The sequence below is a fragment of the Harpia harpyja genome, chromosome 12, assembly GCF_026419915.1.
Source record: "Harpia harpyja isolate bHarHar1 chromosome 12, bHarHar1 primary haplotype, whole genome shotgun sequence".
Classification (NCBI taxonomy): domain Eukaryota; kingdom Metazoa; phylum Chordata; class Aves; order Accipitriformes; family Accipitridae; genus Harpia; species Harpia harpyja.
The window spans coordinates 5,902,405-5,925,809 of NC_068951.1; the positions used below are offsets into that span (position 1 = coordinate 5,902,405).

The 23,405-nt window shown below is 64.2% G+C and overlaps 2 protein-coding genes across 6 annotated transcripts in view; both read left to right on the plus strand.

The window, feature by feature from the left end:
- The first annotated feature begins 3,384 nt into the window (after positions 1-3,384).
- Positions 3,385-18,338, plus strand: SEZ6 (seizure related 6 homolog). Its single transcript, XM_052802787.1, is given in 18 exon segments — positions 3,385-3,542; positions 11,437-12,012; positions 12,088-12,221; positions 13,098-13,290; positions 13,625-13,810; positions 13,884-14,052; positions 14,559-14,725; positions 14,809-14,867; positions 14,869-15,004; positions 15,364-15,502; positions 15,588-15,784; positions 15,861-16,055; positions 16,139-16,330; positions 16,410-16,607; positions 16,706-16,744; positions 16,850-16,970; positions 17,056-17,158; positions 17,780-18,338. Coding segments are annotated over 18 exon segments (2,901 nt in total). The 5' UTR covers positions 3,385-3,475; the 3' UTR covers positions 17,810-18,338.
- A 1,007-nt stretch (positions 18,339-19,345) lies between these two features.
- The window catches only part of PHF12 (PHD finger protein 12), a 33,202-nt gene continuing 29,142 nt past the window's right edge, over positions 19,346-23,405 (plus strand). Inside the window, exons 1-2 of one of the 5 annotated variants that reach the window (XM_052804456.1) lie at positions 19,346-19,813; positions 20,171-20,352. In XM_052804456.1, the coding sequence (XP_052660416.1) occupies positions 19,748-19,813; positions 20,171-20,352 (248 nt within the window). In that variant the 5' untranslated portion in view covers positions 19,346-19,747. Of the gene's footprint in view, positions 19,814-20,170; positions 20,353-21,167; positions 21,281-23,405 lie in introns of those variants that run through there. The other 4 variants (XM_052804450.1, XM_052804452.1, XM_052804455.1 and 1 more) reach the window with 4 other exon arrangements.

Sequence of the window (23,405 nt, forward strand, 5' to 3'; positions counted from 1 at the left end):
GAAAATTATTTCCAATAAATCCCCCTTTCCCTTCCTGCCGGTGGCTGCCACCTCTGGCTGCGGCGGGATGTGGGGCTCGGCAATGCTCCCATTTGTGTGTCGATGGGAACCCCCCCTTGCTTGCTTCAAGGCAAACAGTTTTTTTTCCTCGGGCACAATTTATTATGGCCATAAACTACTTTGTTGCCACCTTTTGTTGTTGATTTTTTTTTTTTTAACGGGAGATAGGCGTGATTTAGGGCTCGCCAGAGCAGCCGGGATGTGGCGCGGGGCCCCGTGTCCCACTGGCGGTGGTGGATTTTGCAAGCCTGCAGATTTGGGGTTTGGGGACACTCAGCGATGCATCGGTGGGGGGGATAATGTGGGCAGGGGCTGCCGGTTTTGCCCACTGCCGCCACTGCCCAGTGCTGCCTGACAGCTAATTAGGGGAAATAATTTACTCTGGCTTTCATGGAGTAAAAGGCATTATTTACTGGCTAATTGTCGTTATTATGAAATGTTAAATATCATTATTTATTTTGCCGCTCGCCTTCGGTGATGAATGAAGCATTGAGGAGTGCCAAAGGCCCACGCCAGGCCCGGGGGGGATTTCCAGGCTGTCCCCAACCATGGTGCCCAGCTGGGTCACGGGGACACCCCAGGATTGTGCAAAGGCAGAACCGGCAGCTAACAGCGACGGGGAGGTGAGAGGAGGCAAAGAAGGAACGCAGGCAAAGGCCGGGCTCCCCCCGGGGCCCCCATCCACGCCGCTGCCTAGGACCACTTATGCAACGAGTGCGTGCTGGTCTCAGCATCACCGCGATGCCCGGGGCTCTGCATCTCACGGTGCCCCATTAAATCAGCACATCCTCCCTCGCCTTTGATGTTACAAATAATTCACCAATTTCCCTGGGTTTCAGCTTGCTTTTTTTTTTTTTTGCTTTGAACAGCCCCTCTACCTGCTCTTCCTTTTTTGCTGGAAGATGAAGAATAATTAATTATCCGTGAAATGTTAAATGGCAAAAATGAACTCCTCTGCCGTTAACGCTGTGTTAATAGATGGGGCTGGAAAAGCCTCATTCATGCTGCTACAAAGCTGGGGGAGGCTGTCAGTGGGGTGCGGGGACGGTCACCGGCGCTGGAGGGTGTTCCACCCGCCGGTGCACGGCCGTCCCCTCCAGCGCCGGCGACCGTCCCCAAGGCTCTGCAGGACCCCTCAAGCCATCACTTTCATTGCACGGATGACCCCAACCAGGGCTGATCCCAGGCATTGTAGAGGTCTGCACCCCCAGACCCCAAAAAGCGGCTGCATGGGCTCATCTTGCCTTGGGTTGAGTTTTTGGGGGCCCCCCCCAAGCCTTGTGCCTGGTCTCTGGCATCCCTGCTTTCGTTCTCTTGACCTGGCTTTAAATTAACTGGAGGTGATGCTTGTGGCAGGAAGAAATCCGTTTCCTAAAGCAGCCGGCGCGGGTCAGGAGAGCTGCGCTGAGAGCACAGTGAAAATGAAATATTCCCTGAGCAGGCTGGGCGGATGGATGGGAAAGCTCGGGGCTGACACCGGCACCGGGGGGGTGTGATGGGGCTTTGGGAAACAGTCCGGCGCAGGCTGCGGGAGCTGCCCCAGCTCAGATCCATGCGGAGCTGGAGAAATTGGGAACGAGGAGCTTTGGCCAAGGCCAGGGAGGGCTCAGCAGTGGCTTGCTGCCCGCTGAGCTCTGTACTTGCCGCGCCCGCTGCACCATTGCATTTGCTGCACCCATTGCACCCGCTGCACCCTGAGATGGCGGCTGAAGTTTCCCAAAAGCCCATCATGAGCCCTGCAAGCACTTTGTGCCAGGCTGCGCCAGCCCCATCCTCCAGCAAGTGCAAAGCAGCACTTGAAAAAGAATTAGGGAGCGACGTGGCTCCCCGGGGAGCCGAGGCTTCGTGGCTGTGGGGAGCGCGGCGTCCTCACCGCCATGCCGCAGCGTGCCGGCTCCGGCTGCGCTCGCCTCCATTTAACTCCCCGGCCCTCGCCATGCTCGACGCTTCGAAGGCATTTGCAACGGGCTTGTTTGCTTTGTGTCAAAACCAACAGCCGCCAAAGGCAGCCCCTCATTAGCAGTCCAGGTACGTGCCTGGGGAAGCGTCGGGTGGATTAAAATTATTTAAATATCATAATATTAGAAACTTCAATTTGGCCTCAAAATGCTCATCTTCCAAGCCCTACCAGGGTTTTGGTGCATTAAACATTGATGGAGCTACCGGCGGATCAAAGTTTCGGGTTTAGCACTGAAAGTGCTTTGCGGGAACGCCGGCTGCCCTCCGCCCAGAACCGCAGGCCCCCCCGGGACGAGAAGGACCACGGCGGCGTCTCTGCCAGCCCACCACGGCCGTGGGGCTGGTGGCACGCAGCCTGTGCCGTGGGGCTGGCCACTGCTCTTTCCTCCCCGTGCCGAGCCGCGCAGCGCATGGTTTGCCGTTCTCCATGGCAGGAGCGGTGCGTGCCGGCAAAGCAGGGCCTGGGATTAAAAATAAAAAAACCCCACCCGGCGATGGTTGCGTGGGCCGTGTTTGCAGCCGGGGCTGGCCGGGCTGCGGGGGATCCGTGCCGCGCACGGAGTCAGCGCGGAGAGGCGAAGCCATCTGGGCTTTCGTGGAGATGGGGAGGGGGTTATTAAACAAAGAGCTGGGTTTTTCTTTTTTTTTTTTATTTTTTTTTATTTTTAACACACACGAGAGCCGTCCAGCAGCCAGCGCGGAACCGCTCGGTGCTGGTGCCAACACCATCTGCCTGCTACAGGGCTGGCTGCCCCCCGCCACCCCGGGGGGAGTGGGACCCCGAGCTGGAGGGGCTGGGGAGTGGATATCGACCCCTCACCATATAGAATAAGGGTACCCCCCCCCCCCCCTTGCTCTGTGCTGTGCCCAGCTGCCAGGGCTGCCCTGGGCCCAGGTTTCCCTGCTTGGGGGCTGATGAGCCCAGCCCCAGTCGGGGCTATTTAGGGATGGGGAAGGGCAGCTGGGGGGGGCTGTGATGGGTGTTCTGGAAGGTGCAGCGTGGGGGGGCAGGATATGATGGGGTGGGCATGGAGGACCTTTCCCACGGCGGCTCCTCAGCCCGGGGGTCACCAGCATTCGGGGGGGGGGGCGGAGACAGGAGAGATAGGAGATCCCCCTCCCCCAGCCTTCAGCTCCCAGCATTCGGAGGCGCCGCACTCGGAGAGTTACGGCACGGGGAGGGGGGGGGGGGGCTGGCAGGGAGGAGCCCCCCCCTTCCCAGCCCGCAGGATTGGCGGGCGCCGCACTCGGAGCGTTACGGCGGGGAGGGCCCCCTCCCCGCCCGCCCCCCTCCTGCCCTGGGATTGGCGGGCGCCGCACTCGGAGCGTTACGGCGGGGGAGGCCCCCCCCTCCCTCCCGGCCCCGGGATTGGCGGGCGCCGCACTCGGAGCGTTACGGCGCGGCGCGGCCGTGCCCGCAGCGCGGAGCTGTCCGCGGTGCTGACCGCCGCCGGCCATGGGCTCGCCGCCGCCCGCCCTGCTCCTGCCGCTCCTCGCCGCGCTCCTCCGCGTACCGGCCCACGGTAAGAGCCGACCCCCACCCCCCCCCCCCCCCACCCCGATCCCCCCGGTCACCCCCCCATCGCGGTTACACACACACACACACCCCCCCCGTACACACCAATCACCCCCGGTCCCGGTGGTTCCAGCCCCACTCCGTCACCGCCAAACTTTGGCAACTTGCGCTCGCCCCCGGTGCGGCAGGGGAGAGCCCCCGGTGAACCGAGAATCCCCCCCCCCCACCCCGTTATCCGCTCCCAATTCCCCCCCACCCCCTCTCCCCGTTGGCGCGGGGAGCGGGAGCCGCCGGGGGCGCGCAGAACTGGTGCAACGCCGCCCCCGGCGGGCTCCGGCGACAGCCCCTCTGCCGGTATTACCGGTGGTAGTGGGGGGGGGGGGGGGGACGAACACACCGCTGCACCGGGCGCTGGGCAGGCATGGCACCGCCCGGTGGGACCCGCTTTCCCCGCCCGCCGAGCCCTTTGAGCCTACACCCGGCAGCGGGCTGCGAGCCGGTTTCCTCCCTGCGGTCCCCACCGTAGGGCTTGGGGACATTGGGCTTTTCCTCCACCCGCCACCCCCCACCTCGGTTGGGGTGACCCCTCCAGCTCCGGGGAGGGTGTAGGGGAGAGGCAGGGATGGCGGGTGTTGGTCCTTCCCAAGGAGAGCAGCCAACACCCAGCTCGGCTCGTTAGCTCTGCCACCCATGGGGTACGGGCAACCTGGCAGCCTCGACGCCTTGCGGCTCCGCTGCCCCAAAAAAACCAGGATTGAGAACCCGCAGGGGTTTTGGGGGGGACCAGCTGGGGCTTGGGGTGCCCTGGTCCACCATGGCCATGCCGATGGTGGGCAGCATGCACAGGGCGAGGAGCGGGCAGGGGTCTGGTCCCACTGGCCCCAGTGGGATGCAGGCAGCGGGATGCAGGCTGCCCGCATGGCTCAGCCGAGCTGCAGGCAGCAGCCGTGCCGGGAGTTACATAAACTCCCCATCTGGCAGCCGAGCCCAGCCAGGGAAGGGTGCCGTGGCCCTGTGCCCACTGCTATTCCTGTCTCGCTCTCCCACCCAGAGCTGCTGCCGTAGCCCTCTTGCTTGGGGAGAGCGTATGGGGAACCCTCCACAAGGCAGAAAGAGGGACAAGGCCATGGCACCTCCATCTCCTGCCCTGCCGGGGGGGCAGAAGCGAGGCTGGAGGGGGCTCTGTGCCCCTTGCTCTGTCCTGGGAGCAGGGCAGGCTTCCCCCAAGGGAGGCTGGTGCTTACAGTGTCACTTTAATGATTTCTAATGAGCAATTACCTCTAGTCAGTCCCCTAATTTCTGAATATCAATAAAGTTAATTAAACTCTGCATGTGCATTTCCCAGAGTGTTAGAGGTAGGGATGCCCTGGGAGATGCTGAGGTCTTCCCAGGGCTGGGAGCCATGGGGTCCTGTCCACTTTGTCCCCCCACTGTGTGGTGGCAGCTGCCCATGGGCCTTGCTCACCCACCTCCTCCCTGTCTCCCATCAGGCAGGTCTTCCAGCCCAGCACCCCAATTTCTGTGCAGTACTACCATGCTTGCTGTCACCATGGCCTTGACTTAGCATCGATGGGCTGGCGCGTGGTGGGGATGTGCCATGGGTCCAGGGGATGTAGGGACAGGGGTCTCGGACCCCTCACCCAGGCTGGGGGGATTGGCAATGCCTCCTGGGTGGTGGCGATGCAGGGAATGATCCTGTCTCTCTCCTGCTACCCTGTGACCTGCAGGCCTGTCCCAACCATGGGGCAGCACCAGCCCCCAGTGCCCATGGGGTTTGCCCCAGCAGAAAGTGGGGTCTGGGCCCCACGGTGCTGGTGCAGCCAGGGGGTACGGTGCTGGGCACGGCTCCATCCACCCTGCCCCACCGCACACCCTCCCCACCACTCTCCAAAGCCACGGCAGGCTGGCTTTTTTGGAAGGGGGTCATCTTTACCACGCTGAAGGGAGCTCTGTGTAATTTGAGGTCCTGGCAGCATGGGGTAATGGGAAGCAGTGTGGGTTGCGGTGGGGGGCATGGGGCTTGGCTGTGCCCCCATGAGCTGTGCCACTCCGTCCAGTGTCAGCTGGATGCACTGTGCCCGGGGGGATGATGCATCTGGTGGACACGACGTCCCTGGGGATGTGGGTGCTGGTTGGGGCCTCGGTGCGAGGAGGGGGCTGGGAAGGAAGCAGACGTCTGCTACAGTAATTAACGGCGTGTGTGTTCGTCCCTTGCGTGCCTCAGAGGAGTTCATCACCGCCACGCTGCCGTGCCACCAGGCCAGGATTATCTGGATAATGCTCTTAAGCTGGAGGGCGGGCAGGCAGGGCTGCCCCGCGGGGATGTGGGGCGCAGGCTGGGCCAGCCACCGTCCCCCTGGGAGCCTGGTCACCACAGGACCGGCTGTGGGTTAGCGCTGGTTCGGATGAATTTGGCACGTGGCGCTGCGCCGCGCAGGACTGCGGCCGCAGGTTTCGTGCAGCTGCCGGGCAGAGCTGGAGCAGCAGGAATATGGGGGGGAAAATGGGGTGCAAAGGAACCTGGGCAAGGGCACAGCAAGGGCAACCCCAGGCTCGGTGCAGAGCAGTGGGGGGGCCCCCCCATGTGCTGCTGGTGGGACCCCCAGACCGGCACGGGCCTCACCGGCGCTGCGTCTCCCCATGTGCAGCCCTGTGCCAGGTTGGGGGCCGGGGCTGACCCCCGGCTGCTGAGCCCCCCTTGAGCACAGGCAGTCCCCGGGGCAGGTGGCTGAAGTTGTGTCTCTGGCGGGAGAGGATAATTTCACCTCCAATCAATTCTTTAAATGCGCGCAATTGAAAGATTGCCTTTGAAAGCTGCCTATAACCAGGGAGGTAATGGATTCCCTCCAGTCGCAGGCAGCAGCTCAGAAGCGGCAGCATCCCTTCCTCTGGCTGTCAGGGAGACGGGGCCAGCCGGAGGACCAGCGCCTCTCCCGCCACGGGCATACTTGGACGGGCGAAGGGGCTGCCTGGACCCATCGGAGGGAGCTGGGGACATCTCCATCTGCCTGGCTCCCCGCCAGCCTGCCCAGTGCTGAGACCCAACACCGCTCGTCACATCTTCCGAATCGCTGAAGGGTCTCATTGGCCGGGGTTGGGGATGTGCTCGATCCCCTGCCTGCGGGAGAAGCAGCAGGAGCCAGCCCGCGCGCTCGCCGTGCCAGCAGGGGTTATTACATATATAATTTAAATGCAGTAACGAGCTGTGCTGAAGGGATCAAATATTAATCAGCCGCGAGAGCGCTGCTGTGACCCTGTGAAAATGGAGAGAGGTGCTTGAAATGCCAGATCAGCCGGTGCTGGGCGATGCGCCGGGGCGATGCCCGGGCACGGTGGGCTCCGACGGTCCTCAGCTGCCCTGGGGGGTGGCAGCAGAGGGGGACACGTGGCCCTTGGTGGCTTCCAGGACTGGATGGGTGACCCTATGTGAAGAGCGGTGATGGGGCAGGGTACGGGGTCTGCTGGCAAGGGGACGCTCACGTTGAATTCCCAGGGGGGCAAAGGTGGGCGCTGGGGGCAGCCGGGACGCCGACGCCAGCGGGAGCAGGCAGCGATGCTCCGTGCTTCCCGCCTGTTGGAAGGGAATGGTGTCTGCGGGGAGGATGACATGGCTGAGCAGCCCAACACGGAGCCCGACAAGCAGCTCTCGCTCGCCTCCCGCAACCGTATTTCAATTACTGTCACCGGCAGCGGGTGGAGGGAAGGGGAGCCGGGAGAGCAACGTGGCTCTGCTCTCCCTGCCCGCCTTCTGTCCCCATGCCAGGCAGGCACCCTCAGCACCCAGGGGTGCCCTTTGGGCTGGGTGCCCCCTCTGCCACCCTCGGTGTGCTGGGGGGGTGAGCTGTGCTGGGTCCTGGGGGAGCCCAGAGCTGGCACAGAGCCCCGGGGGGGGGGCTGGCACCCATGCCTTGGGCACCCCAGGGTCGCACAGAGTGGGTGCTGCCCAGCGGCGGAGGCTCCGTCACGGGGGATCCTGATGCAGGTCTGGGGGGGCTGATTTGGGCACTGCCAGCACAGGGAGGGGGGACATGGCACCGCACGGCTCCAGCGCTCAGGTCCAAAATAGCAGCAGACATGCAATTTATCACCGCCGCCGCTCAGGGAAATTGCTGTACAAACGCATTAGCTCCGCAGGGAGAGCGGGGGAAGCGGGATTACATGGGCCGTGGGCAGCGAGGAGGGGATGGGGGCACCGCCGGCACCCCGCAGCACCCACCAGGTGGGGAGGGAGGAAAGGCCCGGGGATGGGCACCCTGATGCCTGCCGGGCTCTGGCCTCATGCTCACCCTGTGTCGGTGATGCTCGGGGCCCGGCGTTTGGTATGTCAGCCGGCGCTCGACCGCCGCCGCTGCGATGCTCCAGGGAACCGGTTGCGGCGACATGTGACATGTGTCAGCGGGTAAATGACTGTTCAATTCAAGGAGAATCGCAAAACATACAAGGTCAAATGCTTCCCCGCCAGCGCCGCCATGAATATTAAAGCTGGGCTCCTCCAGCAGCTGCCGGGGCTGGCAGCCATGCTCGCCCGTGATGGCACTGGGGCAGCCCCTTGGGTCGTGTCCCCCCCACAGTGGCTCCGGCAGGCCCGGCTCGGCCGTGGGCATCTGGTCTCACTGGCGATGCCGGGGTGGAGGAGGTCACGGGGTAGCAGGACGTGGATGCCGGCGTAGGTACCAACGGGGTGCCCAGCTTGCCACGCCGGGTGCCGGTGTGTCGGCTGCGTGGCAGCGGTGTCGGCTGGGCGGCACGGGGGAGCAGGGCTGTGCGGTGGGGAGCTGGTCGCACAGCCCTGCCTGCGCCCACCCGGCCCTGCCTGCACCTTCACACCATCTGCCTCCACCTGCCTGCGCTCGCCCACCCGCTCTTGCTTGCACCTATCTGCCCACCCGCTGCCTGCACCCACCCATCCCTGCCTGCACATTTACACCACCCACCCGTGCCTGCCTGCCTCCTGACGCTGCCTGTACTCTCACGCTGCCTACGCCTGCCCACCCGCCGCCTGCGCCTACCCTCCTTCCCTGACTGCTCCTGCCCACAGAGGGTGGCCCCCGCCGCCTCCCGGGGGTCCCCATTCCCCAAGGCCACCGGGGTAGGGGACAGAGATGGGGATCTGGCATCAACCGGGCATGTCCCCCCATCCTGTGACTGCTGGAGGGGCTGGAGGTGGTTGGGGGGGGGGGGCCTGGGGGCCATGGAGGGGGGAGCGTGGCACTGGCTGCCTGACAGCTCATTCATCACGACTGCCGGCCCCGGCCATGGGGGCAAAGCCAGATTGGTTTTTAAATTGGAAAATAAACCTGGACTCCTGTGAGCTCCAACTCCTGTCCTCCCCCCGCGCCAAGGACCTAGCTGCCCGTACCTCCCGCCTGCTCCGGCTGCCAGCCCCCTCCTACAGATGGGGAAACTGAGGCACAGCGCACCACCGTGCCACAGAGCCATGACGCTCCTGGGGCAGCCGAGGGCTCTGCCCTGTCCCCTCTGCTGAGCCGGGAGCTGTGTTATTGCTTTCTTGGCGGGCAGCATCGATCGGTGCTCCCCGGGTGGCTGCGTGCCACCTTATTTATTTATTTGCAACAGCAGGCAGCATCGATTCCTGCCGGGGGGACAGCCGCCTGCCGCAGCCGGATTAGTCTCTGGCGTCTCCCCGGCTCCCGGCTGCCGTTAATAGAGTCCTGCCCGGCAAAGCCGATGTGAGGGATTAGGACCCTGGTCTGGCTGCGAGCACGTGCCACGCATGCCGAGGGGGCCCAGCGGGACTCGACAGCCCCTTTGCAAGGGTCTGTGCCCACCCTGAGCCCTGGGGGGGGTCCCTGCTGGGTGCCGGGCCCATAGGGCTGGGTGCTGGGTAGCAGGGTCCCGTGTCACCAGCCCCTGGTCACCTTGGGGACATGGGAGGGACACAGCTGTGACACGGTCACTGGAGATAAGCTGCTTAGAGACATCTGTGGAGGTGGAGGCTCTAATCCTGAGGTGCTTAAGGGGCATGGGTGGCAACATCTGGGCACAAGTGGCAACATCTGGGCGCCTGCTGCCTTCCCACGGTGCCCCAAGCATTCTGCATCCCCAGAGGACCAAGAGCATCCCAGTCCTGAGCATCCCCCGGTACTGGGAGCATCCCGTGGTACCCAAAGCACCACGCAGAGCCCGGGACAGCACCCGGTGCCTAGGCACTGCCCAGCCCAGCCCCAGCACCCGGATGGGACCTTGCTGCAGGGTCCAGTCTCACCCAGGACCACTGTGGTCCCCAGCACCCCGGGCAGCTGAGATGCCACAGGCAGGGGGGTGCAGGGGGCCACGGTGGGCATCTCTGCCCCAGCCTTCACCGCACGGAGCAGCCGTGACGGCGCAGGGCCCGGTCCCGAGCACTAATCTGCTATTAAAGCCTAAAAGAGATTTTTGGCGCCCTTCAGTATAAACTCATTAACTTTTATGTTCTAATAAATGGATCCTATTAAAAAATAATTCTGGCCTTGCTGGGGGGCAAGTGAACCTTCCGGAGCCGGTGTGGCCAGGTGCTCGCCCCCCCGCTGCGCCCGGGGCATTATCACCGTCCCAGGGCCATGGCAGGTGGGTGGGGGGGATGCCTGCCAGCACCCAGCGGCTCCCCGCCACGCTGCTCACCCATGCTAATGTCTCTTAATAATCCCTTAAAAGTGGCAGTCGCGGAGTAATTAATCTTCGCGGGGCCCTGCCCTGCTACGGATCGGTATAATTACCCGGTAATTGGCAGTATCGTGTCATCAGCACCTGTGCATGGCGGCGAGACGTGCTCACACGCTATCACGGCCTCGTGCCCCACACCGGGTCACGGAGAGATGCTGGGTGCCGCCGTGGCATCCCCGCTGCCGTGGCATCCCCCCTCTCACGGCATGGTGGGGCTGGGGAGCTGTGCCCCCCGGTAGAGGGGACTGCGCCGTGCCAGATCCAGCAGGGAGAGATGTTGGGTGGCTCATTAGGGCTGATAAAATTCTGGGGTTTCTTTGGTCTAAAGGTTGTAAACGGCTGGGCTGGGCACGCCGGGGATTTGCCCAGGGACTAATGCATGGGAGGGCTGGGGGGCCGTGGGGGGGGGATCCCCATGGCTGCGGGTGGGAGGTGGGAAGCGTCGGCAGGGAGAGGGTCCCTGGTAGATTATCATTGCCTGGGGACGGCCTGGCTGGTGGGTGGATGGAGAGAAGCCGAGCTCTCACGGACTCATTACACTGGTGGCCTGGAGCAGGGTCCCAGTGTTCAGGTTCCGGTGGCGTCCCTGGTGCAGCCGGTCACGGCAATCACCTGCGTGTCTGCACCATGCGGATGCGGGGTCCCGGGGGACCCTCGGCACAGGACGGCCACCTCCGTAGAGAGGGACAAGCTGTGACCAGGGACACCCAACCCCAGGGCTGTCCCCACCGGGGCTGGGTCATGGGAGAGGTGGGCACCACTTAACGTGGTACAAGCTGCAGCTGTGCATTAATTATCCAGGGCTTAATTGCCAGGGCTGCCCCAGTGAAGGCTAAGCTGGGGCGAGGTGTGGCAGGGTCCCACTGTATGTGGTCGATGTGCTTGTTTGCCATCCCAGTTTTGGTGCAGTATTGGTGTGCAGGGGAGCACTAGTCCTCAGGGTGGCACTGGCCCGTAGTGAAGCGTTGGTCCATGGTGAAGCGTTGGTCCCCGGTGCAGCACAGGTCTGTGGCACCGCACCAGCATCGCTCCCCGGTACGGTATCAGTCGCCAGTGCCGCATCCATACCTGGCGCAGCATCAGTCCAAGGCTTGGTCCCGGGTGCCACATCGGGCACAGCATTGGTACGTGATGAAGCATCAGTCCCTGGTGCATCACTGGTCCCCGGTGCAGCATCAGTCTACGATCCAGCATCGGTCCACAGGTTCCCGGCACCTCATGCTCTCTCCTTCCCCCAGGCTTCAACGGGCTGGCGAGGAAAACCGGGGAGAGCGCTGAGGCCGAGGGGGAGCCGACGGCCCTACCCACGCCGGCGGAGCGGGAGGCAGAGGCTCACTTCGTGAGCACGGCACCCACACTGAAGCTCCTCAACCATCACCCGCTGCTGGAGGACCTGCTGCACGAAGCCTTCCTGAAGAAGGACTACCTGGGCCAGGCGCCATTCCTGCCTGCTGGCCCCGGCCCCCTTCTGCCCGCCGGTGCCCTCCAGCTGGCCCCCGGCCCCCCGGCCCCTGAACCCCCCCCGCGCACCCCTGCCCTGCCCAGGGCTGCCTTCCCCACCGACCCCCTGACCACGCCGGCAGGGCGCCCGGGGCCATGGGGGGAGGCGTGGGGGGCCGTGCCGGGTGCCGACCCCTCGTGGTCCTCCGCCGGGGTGCCGGAGTCGAGCCCCGCGTCCCCCAGCTGGGCACCCGCCACACCCGGCACATCCCTAGGACCCCGCGCCGGGGCCGGCGTGGTCCCCAGAGATGAGGAGGGGACCACCACCACCTCCACCATCACCACCACCACCGTCACCACGCTGCAGGGACCAGGTGGGCGCTGGGGAGAGACTGGGTGGGGGGAGCTGGGGCAAAGCGGGGCTGAACCAGGGTCTCCTCTGTCACCAGCCCCCTGCAACCGAACACTGGCGGGTCCTGAGGGCTGGCTGGTGTCCCCGGAGCTGGCCGCTGTCCCCTACGATGGCAGCCTGGACTGCACCTACACCATCTCCGTCTACCCTGGCTACGGCGTGGAGCTCAAGGTGAGCTGGGAGCTCCGGGTGGGATGGGGTGCCAAGTGCCCGCAGGCAAGCGTGGTCCTTCCACGCCGCAGCTGGGTGGCTGTGCACGGTGCAGCAAACGCACAGTCTTGTCCTCGTCCCTGTCCCCACGTCCCCGAGCCAGGAGAGCTGGCTCATGGCATCACCCGCCCTCGGGCCCCGGGACAGGGATGCGGACGCACGGGCCGGTGGGGTGCCCCAGGACGTCCTGTTCCCACCGGCTGCCGCGGCTGGCACCCATCACAGAAGAAGCGATGTGGGATTTAATTACCGAAGCACTGATGGAGAAGGCGTAAGCAACGCCGGCGGGTGTGACGCTGTGGTGCAGAGCCAGGAAAACCCGGTGCCCATCTGCCAGGAGCAGAGGCTGACGGCAGCTCCCACGGTGCTGAGGCCTCGTGCTGCTCCCGTCGGCGGCACGTGGCTGCGTGTGCCCACCTCTGCCCGGCCCACCGCGTGAGCTGCTGCGGGGCAGCGCCATGGCTTGCTGAAAGCCAGGGGTGAGCCGGAGGCAACAAGCTCCACGGTCAGCCCCTGCTCCTCCAGCTCGCACAGCAGCACTCGCCGGTGCTGCTGCTCATCACCGTGCAGCACTGCTTAATTAACATCGTTAATAGCAAATTGCTCCGGAGAGTTGGAGCGCACGCTTGGCTGTTGGCGTGGGCCCGGCTGTGTCACGGTGCTCCGGCTCTTTGCACCGCAGAATGGTTTATGGCACTGCTAACCGTGTTTGAAAGGCGCTGCCCCACGCAGACAAGCTCCAGCACGCTATTGACCACAGGGAAGCCATCCGAGGACCGGCTCCGAGGCGGGTGCCGGCATGATGCTGGGGTGGTGATGCTTGGCCATCCCCTGCAGGTACAGAACATCAGCCTGGCGGAGGGGGAGACGCTGACGGTGGAGAGCACGGGGGGCCTGGAGCCCACCCTCCTGGCCAACGAGTCCTTCCTGCTGCGGGGCCAGGTCATCCGCAGCCCGGCCAACCTCCTCACCCTCCGCTTCCAGAGCCCCCGGCCCCCCAGTCCCAGCTCCTACTGCTTCCGCTACCAAGGTACGGGGCAGCACCCACCACCGGCACAAACCCCCCAGTACCTCCCGGTGGGGCTCTCCCACCAGCACGGCACTAATTCAGAGTGTGGCGATGTGCACCGGAGTTAATCTGTGCCGCTGGCGGGTTAAGCGGGCACGGACCAGGGGAAGAACACTAACGGAGAGCTAATTGGCGTGAGCAATTACGGGCTCATTTAGCATCATTACTGTCAGCCATAGGTGGCGTGTCACCCAGCCCTGCAGCACTCAGGTGCTCCCGGGGGGCTGAGAAGGAGGGTGCTGGGGTCCCGGGGGGGTTTATCATCCCACCCCGTAACGCCGCTACCTGCCCCCAGCCTACCTGCTGAGCTGCCCCTTCCCGGCACGGCCGGCTTTCGGGGAGGTCTCGGTCAGCAGCCTGCACCCCGGCGGGGACGCCCGTTTCCGCTGCGCCGCCGGCTACCAGCTGCAGGGCGCCCGGCGGCTCACCTGCCGCAATGCCACCCGTCCCTTCTGGAGCGCCCGTGAGCCCCTCTGCCTCGGTAAGCACCGGCACCGGGGGGACGCAGCACGGCCGGCACGGCACAGCGGCCGCTGACGGTCCTTCTTCTGCAGCGGTGTGCGGCGGGGTGGTCCGGAATGCCACGGTGGGACGCATCGTCTCGCCCGGCTTCCCTGGGAACTACAGCAACAACTTGACGTGCCACTGGCTGCTGGAGGCGCCCGCCGGCCACCGCCTGCACCTCCACTTCGAGAAGGTCTCGCTGGCAGAGGATGACGACAGGTTTGGTACCGGGGCAGGGGAGGAATGGGAGGTTGCACCCTGGGACAGCCCCGCACCAGGCACAGGTTCAAGGATGGGGATGGGTGCCGTTGGCCACAGTCAAGGATGGGTGCCGTTGGCCATATTCAAGGATGAGTGCTGTTGGCCCTGCCCATAGATGGGTGCTGTTGGCCACAGTCAAGGATGGGTGCCACTGGTCATATTCGAGGATGGGTGTCAACTGGCCATATTCAAGGATAGGTGCTGTTGGCCATGTTCAAGGGTGGGTGTCATTGGCCGTGCCCAAGCGTGGTCACTGTTGGCCATCGGCCACGGTCAAGGATAGGTGCTGTTGGCCATGTTCAAGGAAGATACCATTGGCCATGCCCAAGGATGGGTGCCATTCATCATGTTCAACGATGGGTGCTGTTGGCCATGGCTGGGGCTGGGTGCTACCATCCATGCCCAAGGATGGGTGCTGTTGGCCACGGCCAGCACAGCACGCTGCCCCTGCCGTGCCTTGGCAGGCTCATCATCCGCAACGGCAACAACGTGGAGGCACCGCCGGTGTATGACTCTTACGAGGTGGAGTACCTGCCCATTGAGGGGCTGCTCAGCACCGGGCGTCACTTCTTCGTGGAGCTCACCACTGACAGCAGCGGGGCCGCTGCAGGCATGGCACTGCGCTACGAGGGTACGGGGCCAGGGCGTAGCAGGGGCACCCGGGCATCCCCATGCCCGCCTGGCCCCCGCAGACCTTCGCCCCTGTGCCCGCAGCCTTCGAGCAGGGGCATTGCTACGAGCCCTTCGTCAAGTACGGGAACTTCACGGCCAGTGACTCCCGGTACCCCCGTGGGCACCACGGTGGAGTTCAGCTGTGACCCCGGCTACACGCTGGAGCAGGGCTCCACCATCATTGAGTGCGTTGACCCCAGCGACCCGCAGTGGAACGAGACGGAGCCAGCGTGTCGCGGTGGGCGCTGGGGCCGGGGGGTTGAGGGGACGGGAACTGGGGGTCAGCGGGTGCCGGAGTTGGGGGTTGCTATGCATGCTGGAGATGGGGATGGGCCATAATGGATGCTGGAACCACCGTGCTGCAGTGCGTGCTGGAGCCGAGGGACACGGTGGGAGCTGTGGGTGCTGGAGTCAGGGATGGGCTACAACAGATGCTAGAGCCGCTGTGCCATGGTGGGTGCTGGAGCCAGAGCCAACGGGGATGGTGGATGCTGGAACCGGGGGGCTGTGGTGGGCGCTGGACACGGGGTGGCGGGTGCCAGTGGGTGCCGTGGTGGGTGCCCCCATGGCAGTGCCAAGCCCAGCGTGCACCCACAGCGGTGTGCAGCGGGGAGCTGACGGACACGGCCGGTGTGGTGCTGTCGCCCAACTGGCCGGAGGCGTACGGCAAGGGCCAGGACTGCATCTGGGGGCTGCACGTGGAGGAGGACAAGCGCGTCATGCTGGACGTCCGTGTGTGAGTGCGGGGACGACCGCGGGATGGGGACGGTGGGACAGGGGGGTTTGCGCACCCCCCCGCGCTCACGGCTCCACCGCCCCAGGTTGCGGCTGGGCACGGGGGACGTGCTGACCTTCTACGATGGGGACGACCTGACGGCGCGCATCCTGGGCCAGTACACAGGTGCCCGTGGCCGCTTCAAGCTCTACGCCTCCACCGCTGACGTCACCGTCCAGTTCCAGTCCGACCCTGGTGCCGGCGCCTTTGCCTATCGGCAAGGCTTTGTCATCCACTTCTCCGGTGAGCCCCATGGTGGGATGGTGTCCCCGGTGTCCCCGGTGTCCCCGCTGCCCTGCTCACCCCATGGACCCCGCAGAGGTCCCCCGTAACGACACCTGCCCCGAGCTGCCGGACATCGCCAACGGCTGGAAGACGTCCTCGCAGCCAGAACTGCTCCACGGCACCGTGGTCACCTACCATTGCTACCCCGGCTTCCAGCTGGCCGGCACCGACCTCTTGATGTGCCACTGGGACCTGACGTGGAGCGGCGACCTGCCCTCCTGTGAGCGGGGTGAGCGGCACCCACCAGTGTCCCCCTCGCCCTGCGGCGCGTCCCCGGCAGCCGCTGTTACCGCCGGTCCGTCCTGCCCGCAGTGACCTCCTGCCGGGACCCCGGGGATGCCGAGCACAGCCGCAGGGTGGTCTCCAGCCCTAAATTCCCAGTGGGAGCTACCGTGCAGTACGTCTGTGACAAGGGCTACATCCTGGCGGGCGCCGGGACCCTCACCTGCCACGACCGCGCCGCGGGGGGACCCAAGTGGAGCGACCGTCTCCCCAAGTGTATCCGTGAGTCGGGTACCCCCTCCCTGGGCACGTCCCCCAAACCGGCGGCAGGCGTTGACGCCACCGTGCCCTTGCCCCGCAGCGGAGACGTATGAGCCTTGCCACAACCCCGGCGTGCCGGCGGGCGGGCGACAGAGCCCCGAGCGGCGGCTGTACCCGGCGGGAGCCACCTTACGCTTCTCCTGTGCTGCCGGACGGGTGCTGCTGGGCGAGGGCAGCCTGCGCTGCCTGCCCGGGCACCCCTCGCGCTGGAGCGGCTCGCCTCCCATCTGCAAGGCGGGTGAGAAGATCCCCCCCCCCACCCCAGCACCCCGCCAGCACGCCTCGGCACCCCGCTTCTCGCCGCTGATGCCGGCTTCTTTCTTCCGCCCCTTCCAGCGTCCTACGATGAGTTTTACAGCAACCGCAACCTGGATGGTAAGGGCAAGGGTTTGCCGGGGCAGCCTGGGGTGCAGCCGGGCACCAACGGGTGCAGCCGGTGTGGGGTGGCCCCTCGGTGAGCCCCCCAACTCTCGCGGGCAGCTGTGGCCAAGGCCGTGCCCTCGGGGACGGCGCTGGAAGGCACCAACGTCGCCATCGCCGTCTTCCTGCCCATGCTGGTGGTGGCCCTGCTCATCGGGGGCATTTACCTCTACTTCTCCAAGTGAGTGGCCGGGTGGTCCCCCGTCAACCCCTGGGGTCCCCATGGCCCCCCCCCCGTGCCCACTCCAGCTACCGTCTCCCCACAGGCTCCAGGGAAAACCAGCCCTGCAGCTGCCCCTTGCCGGCTCCCACCCTTACGACCACATCACGGTGGAGTCGGCTTTCGACAACCCCACCTACGAGACAGGAGTAAGTACTGGCCCCCGCGCCACGCCAGCCAGGGCCGGGCACCCCGAGGGACCCTGCATCGCATCAGCCACGCGTGCCAGGGGCTGTGCGTGGGGTGGGATGGGGTTATGCCCTCCGGGGACCATGCATGGGATAGGACATCCATTCGGGGACCACGCGTGGGATGGGATATCAATTCAGGGACCATTCACATGATGGACATCGATCCAGGGACCACACATGGGATGGGACATGCATCCCGGGGACCACACATCAGCTGGGGCATCCATCCCGGGGACGATGCATTAGACAGGACATCCATCCAGGGCCCACGCACGGGATGGGACATCCATCTAGGCACCACACATCAGCTGGGACAACCATTCGGGGACCACACGTGGGCTGGGACATTCATCCAAGGACCAGGCGTGGGAAGGGACATCAATCCAAGGACCACATATCATCTGGGACATCCATCCATGGGACCACACGTGGGATGGGACACGCATCCCCAGGGCCATCCACGGGCTGGGATATCCCCCCCTCCCAGGGCCCTACGGGGTGGGAGATGCCCCGTCCCTGTCCCGGGCATGCCGTCGCACTGCCGAGTGTCCAACCCCTCGCAGTCTGTTTTCTTTGCAGGAGACGAGGGAATATGAGGTGTCCATCTAGGCGCGGGCAGCGTGGAGCTGGGCACCGCAGCCACCCCTTCTGGGCCCCCCCCGTGCCCGCCGGCCCCCCGGCATGGGCCAGGCACACCTCTCCCAAGGAGACTCAAGCCGAGGCGCTCGGCGGGACCAACCTGGGTGCCGGCTACCCCCCCTGCCACCCCCAACCCACCCGGACCCCCGTGGGGTCTGCGCGAGCCCCCCGACCCACCCGGACCCCCGTGGGGTCAGCCCGAGCCCCCCTGTCACCCAAACTCCCACCCCGGGCTCACGGGGTGCTGAGCCAGCGGGGATCCCCTGGCCCCATCCTGCCCCCCCCAGGGGCACAGCAGCCCCCCCCCCGGCCCCTGCAATGGAGGAGGGACCCAAGCAGGGGGAGTGGGGCCGTGGGGATCCCCCCAGGTAAGGACAGGGCTCCCGGGGGCTGTGGCGCGGAGGGGGCAGTGGGATATCCTGCAGAGCCCCGGGGGGGGGGCGAGGGGCTTGGGTAGCCATTGGATTTCCCCCCCCCCCCGCCCACCCCCCCCAGCACAGGGCCTGGACCCCCCCCCGCACCCCCGTGTCTCCCACCACCGCCACGCAGGGACGTGCCCCCCCTCCCCCAGACCCCCTCCCTGTGCCCCGAGCATGCTGTGTCGTCCCCCCCCGGCCCCCCGCTTGCTTCCCCCTCCCTGGGGTGTCCCCTCCGCCACCGGCGTGTCCCGTGTCCCGTCCCCCCGTCGTCCCCCCCCGTCCCCCCAGCAGAGCTGGATCCGGGCCGCCAGCCCGGGATAACGGGGTGGGCGGGGGGGGGGTGTCACCGGGCACGGCTGTGCCCCCCCCCCGCGCCCCCCCCGCCGCGTCCCACCCGCGCTGGTGGCCCCGGCTCCGGCCCCAGCCGCCCCCCCCCCCCATCTTTTGGTTGTTTCATTAATAAAAACTGGTGTTTTAGAAGAAGCGGTGGCGTCTTCCTCAGCAGGGCCGGGCACCCCACCCTGCGCACCCACACAGCATCCCCATGGCATTTCCCCCCCTCCCTGCCCCCTCCTCCCGCCCTCTGCGGAGGAAGGGGGGGTCAGTGTCGCTTTAAGAGGCGTGGCCTCCGCGGGGTGACGCCACGAGCAGGGTCCCGCCCTCTCCGCACAGGCGCGCCGCGCGCCGCGCGCCACCTGCCGGCGGGCGGGCCCCGCCGCCCCGCCCCGCTCTGCGCCGTGACGTCACCGACGGCCGCGCTCCCTCCACCCGCTCCCCCCCCTCCCCTGCCCTCCCTCCGGAACGTGACGGCAGCCACGCGCCTGCGCGCCGCCCCTCCTTCGCCCCTCCTCTCTCGCGCCTGCGCGGGAAAGGGAAGGGGGGGGTGTGGGGCGGAGCGAGCCCGAGCGCGCGGCGGAGGGGGGAGGGGGGCGGTGCCGGCGTCGCGCCTGCGCCATGGCGGTGCGTGCGCCACCCCCACCCCGCCCCCCCCTCCCCCGCCAGGGCCGAGAGCGGGAGGCGGCGGCGCGGGGCCGCGCCTGCGCGCGGGGCGGGTGGGGGGCCCGGCGGCGGGGCGCGGTCTGCGCCTGCGCGGGCGGCGCGGCGGCGGCGGCGGGGCCCTGAGCGTCGGCGCCGCCTGTGTGTGGTGCGTGCGCGGTGCGTGTGCGGCGGCGGCGGGCGCGGGGCCGCGCCGCCCCCTCCCTCCCTCCACCCCTTCCTTTACCCCCTTCCCCTCCTCTCTTGCGCGGCATGGCAGCGGGCGCGGGGCCCCCCGCAGCCGCCCCCGGGCCCGGCTGTAGGAGGAGGAGGACGACGACGGGCAAGCTGCAGCGGCCCGTGGGCTAGGCCCCGCCGCCGCCCCCTCCTCGACGCGGAGTCGCCGCCGCTGAGGGGCCGCCGCCGCCCCCCCCCCCCCTTCCCTACACCCCCCCCCCCGCTTCGCTCCCTCTCGCTGGGGGGGGGCTCTCGGGGCCGCTCCCGGGCTGGATGAATGTGGGAGAAGATGGAGACCAAGACGATCGTCTACGACCTGGACACCTCCGGGGGGCTCATGGAGGTGAGGCCCGGGTGGCGGCGGGGAGGGGAAGGCCTGACCGGGGAGGCCGCGGGGCTGCAAAATGGCGAGGGACCCCCCCCCCCCCCCCCCCCCCGAGCCCCGTGGCCATAGAAGGAAGTGCGGAGGGACGGAGGCGGCTCGCCCAATCCCCGGGAGAGGCCCTCCCGGACACGGGGCCGGCGGGCGGGGCGGGCCCGGCGGAGGCCTTGTCGTGTGCCCCCCCCCCCCCCCCCCCCCGCCACCTCGAGTCCTTCCCGGCGGTCCCGGGGCCGCTCTCCCCCGGCAGACAGCTGGGAGAAGGGCGCTTGGGGTATAGGTTCGGTCCCAGCCCCTCTCTGTCTGTCTGTGCATGTGCAGCAAATCCAAGCCCTCCTGGCTCCCCCCAAGAGCGAAGATGGGGAAAAGAAGAGCAGGAGGCCCGAGAAGGAGCCCAGGCGAAGTGGCAGGGCCACTAACCACGATAGCTGCGATAGCTGCAAGGAAGGAGGGGATCTGCTGTGCTGCGATCACTGCCCCGCCGCTTTCCACCTCCAGTGCTGGTAAGGCTCGGTGCGATCTCCCTCCGGATCTGGCCGTCCCGGTCCAGGCAGCACCTTCCCTCCAGCGGCTCCCGCTTCCCGTTAGGTCCCTGCCTTGCCTGGGGAGGGGGGGGAACGGGACACGGGGCCGGGTGTAGCAGGCAGGAACAAAAAGGAGGGGCAAACCCCACTCGGGTCCATCCCCCCCGAGACTAATCCGCAGCAGCTGAGGTGAAAAGCTTCCTCGCTGCTTTCTCTGGGGGGGGGGTGGGGGGGAGTCCACCACCCTCCTTTCTTTTTGTGCTGAGCAGCAGCCGAGAGGCCTAGAGGAGGAGCGAGGCCGATGGCTGCGCGGCCTGGCTGCTCTGGTGCTGCCCTTACCCAGCCTACCACACACCTTCCTCCACCCCGGGGCGGATAACTTCCCCTCCTCGCCCTTCTCTAAGGGTGCGTTGCTTTGGGGTGGGGGGAGCTCCGGAGGGTCCTGGCCAGAGGGGGGGAAGCGGCGGTGGCGTCTCCGCAGCAGGCCTTGACGTTCCCAGCGCTTCCGTGCTGCTGCAGCTGCTGGGAATAATGGAGGTTGCTGTCTCTGTGTCTCCCTGCCTCACTGTTTACAATATGGCGACCTTCCTTTAAATTATATTTTTATTCTCAGCGCCATTTTGGCTGCATATATGACTTCCAAACCCTTGCAGCGCTCCCCCAGTATCTCAAATGTGGAAATACCTTCCCTGTGGAAATCCAGGCCTCCAGACTTTAAAATTGGCCGGGTTTATTTCTTTCCCTCCTTTTTTTCCTTCCTCCTGACCCTTCGGACCTGCTTGTCTCATCCGTAGGAGTGACTGCCGTGAATTGGGGGCAGTCGGGTCCTCTTGCTGGGAGTTGCGTGGCTTTGTTGATGAAGGCAGATCTTCCTGCATGCAAATCGGGGTGCCGTGTGGGAGTCGAGGTGCGTGTGGAGGCGGTGGCAAAGCTCTAGTCGGTAGAGGCTGCAGCGGGGAAGGACTCTCGCTGCCTTCCCTCACGGCTTCCTAAGCTCTCGGCACAAAGCGACCCACCAAAGGCACCTGAACTTTACGCCCCAAAGTTTGTTCCTTTCTGCACTGGGAGCCCAGATGCACCCGAGGCCACCTTACCCGAATCTCCCCTTCAACAGTTGACACAGGCGGGCGGTTTGTGTTAAATTAGCGCAGCCAGAGTGGATAATGGAGTGGAGGAGGGAGCGGGGCAAGTCAAACAGCTGGAGCTCGGGCGTACAGAGTATTCTTCCTTAGGGGAGATTTTTTAACCACATTCCTTTCTCTCTTTCATGCTTTGGAGCTTTGTTTGCCACCCTGTTACAGCTGTCTCCTCTTTGCTTTTTTTTTTTCCTGTTGTTTTTTTTTTTCTTCTTCTTCTTTCGCTTGGTGATTATACTGTGTTTATATGCTAATTGCAGGTCTCTGAACACTTATTAAACTGATTGCTGATACCAGGAAAACTGACTGTGCGGTCACAGTTCTGTAGGGAGTGTCCCGTTAGCAGCATGTAGCCAGACGAACCCGACAATGCTGTAGTGTGCAGCCATGACATCATCCCTCCTACCCTGAGGAAGTGCTACTGGTGGTGGTTGGTGCAGGTCCTCTTAATATTTAGTAGGAGGTTACTTAATTTTTTTATTATTGTCCAGCCTTCTCCGTGAGCTTTAATTTAAGTTTGTTTTTCTTTTATTAGGCATAGTTGCTTAAAACTTGGTGTTTGCTTTCAGGTGCTGCTGAGCACATCCTGATCCTTCTCTTAGTGAGGTTGGGGCGATGGCTAAAACATCACATTTTGAGATGGAGGAGCTGTGACTAATGCTGTAGAGTTTCCTGGTTGATTCTGAATCCTAGTGAAACCTAACTGTAAATGTGACCACTTTGTGCATGGCTTAAATCTGGCTAAATTTCACGGCTCCATTTGGCAAGTTTCTTGTAGTTAGTGAGTGGGAAACAGTCATGTAAATCGGATATCTCTAAAGCTTTGGCTGTAGTTGAGTTAGTTGCATTATAATTATAAAAAAAAAAAATCTTTGGCTAACTAGTCACCCTTCAGAACAGAAATGGAAGGGGCAATTCTGATTACACCTTCTCACTTCACTTGTTGCCTTTCCTGGGGTATCTCTCAGCCAACCATTTTGACAGTAGCCCAAACTCTGCTGCGGGAGGTGGCGTGGTCTGGAGTGGCACAGCGCTGCTGGATAGGCTTTGCCTAAAGGCCTCCGGCTTGGGCCTGGTTCTGCCTCCCTGCTTGTGGACCTCTGTCTGTCGCTCGGCCAAGGCCTTCAAGTGAACCAGGTTGTTTCGAAGGGATGCTCAGGTTTTGTTTTTGTGTTTTCTTCCCTCTACCTCCTACATCTTGCTTAAAGTAAACTTCCGTTCTGGATATAAACTTAGGCATAAAGGCAGCACTTGCAACTTCCTTTCTGCCTCCTTTTTTTATTTAAAGAATAGCAGCTGTAATGCAATTCTTGTTTTAAGTCATTTGAATAGGAGTTTAATATAGTGCTGGGTCATACTAGCTGAATTGGGTTGACAGCTTACCTGTTCTTTAAATATTTATTGTAAGCTTTAGTACCAGGTTGCATTTATTATCAATATAGCAGAAAACAAAAAAGCTCTTAATTGGTCTAGGATTTGTAATCAGTTGATTAAAGCTGTATAGGAGAGGCCATATTATAAAAGAAAATGAATGACAGGGGTGTGATCAGCCCAAGTCATGCAGTCAGCTGGAGGCAAACCCAGGAGTTAACCCAGCTCAGTGGCCCATAAACTAGTTTTGTTTCTTCCTGTGTAGAGAAGGCTCTTCTGTATCACGTTGTTTAAATCTGTAGCGAGCAAGTTGGTTTCATTAGGTGTGTGGTTCTCAAACTTCAGCGGTTTGTCTTAACTTCAGCTTGGTACCTAAACCTGTTGTCTTCTGCAGACAACAGAAGGTGCTCAACCAAAACCCCCAAAACTTTCCGATTCTGATAGTATTACGTGTCTCTGATGGTAAATAACAAGTTTTGTTGATACACTGTGGGAACGACTGCTCTCCTGAATTAATGTGGGTGG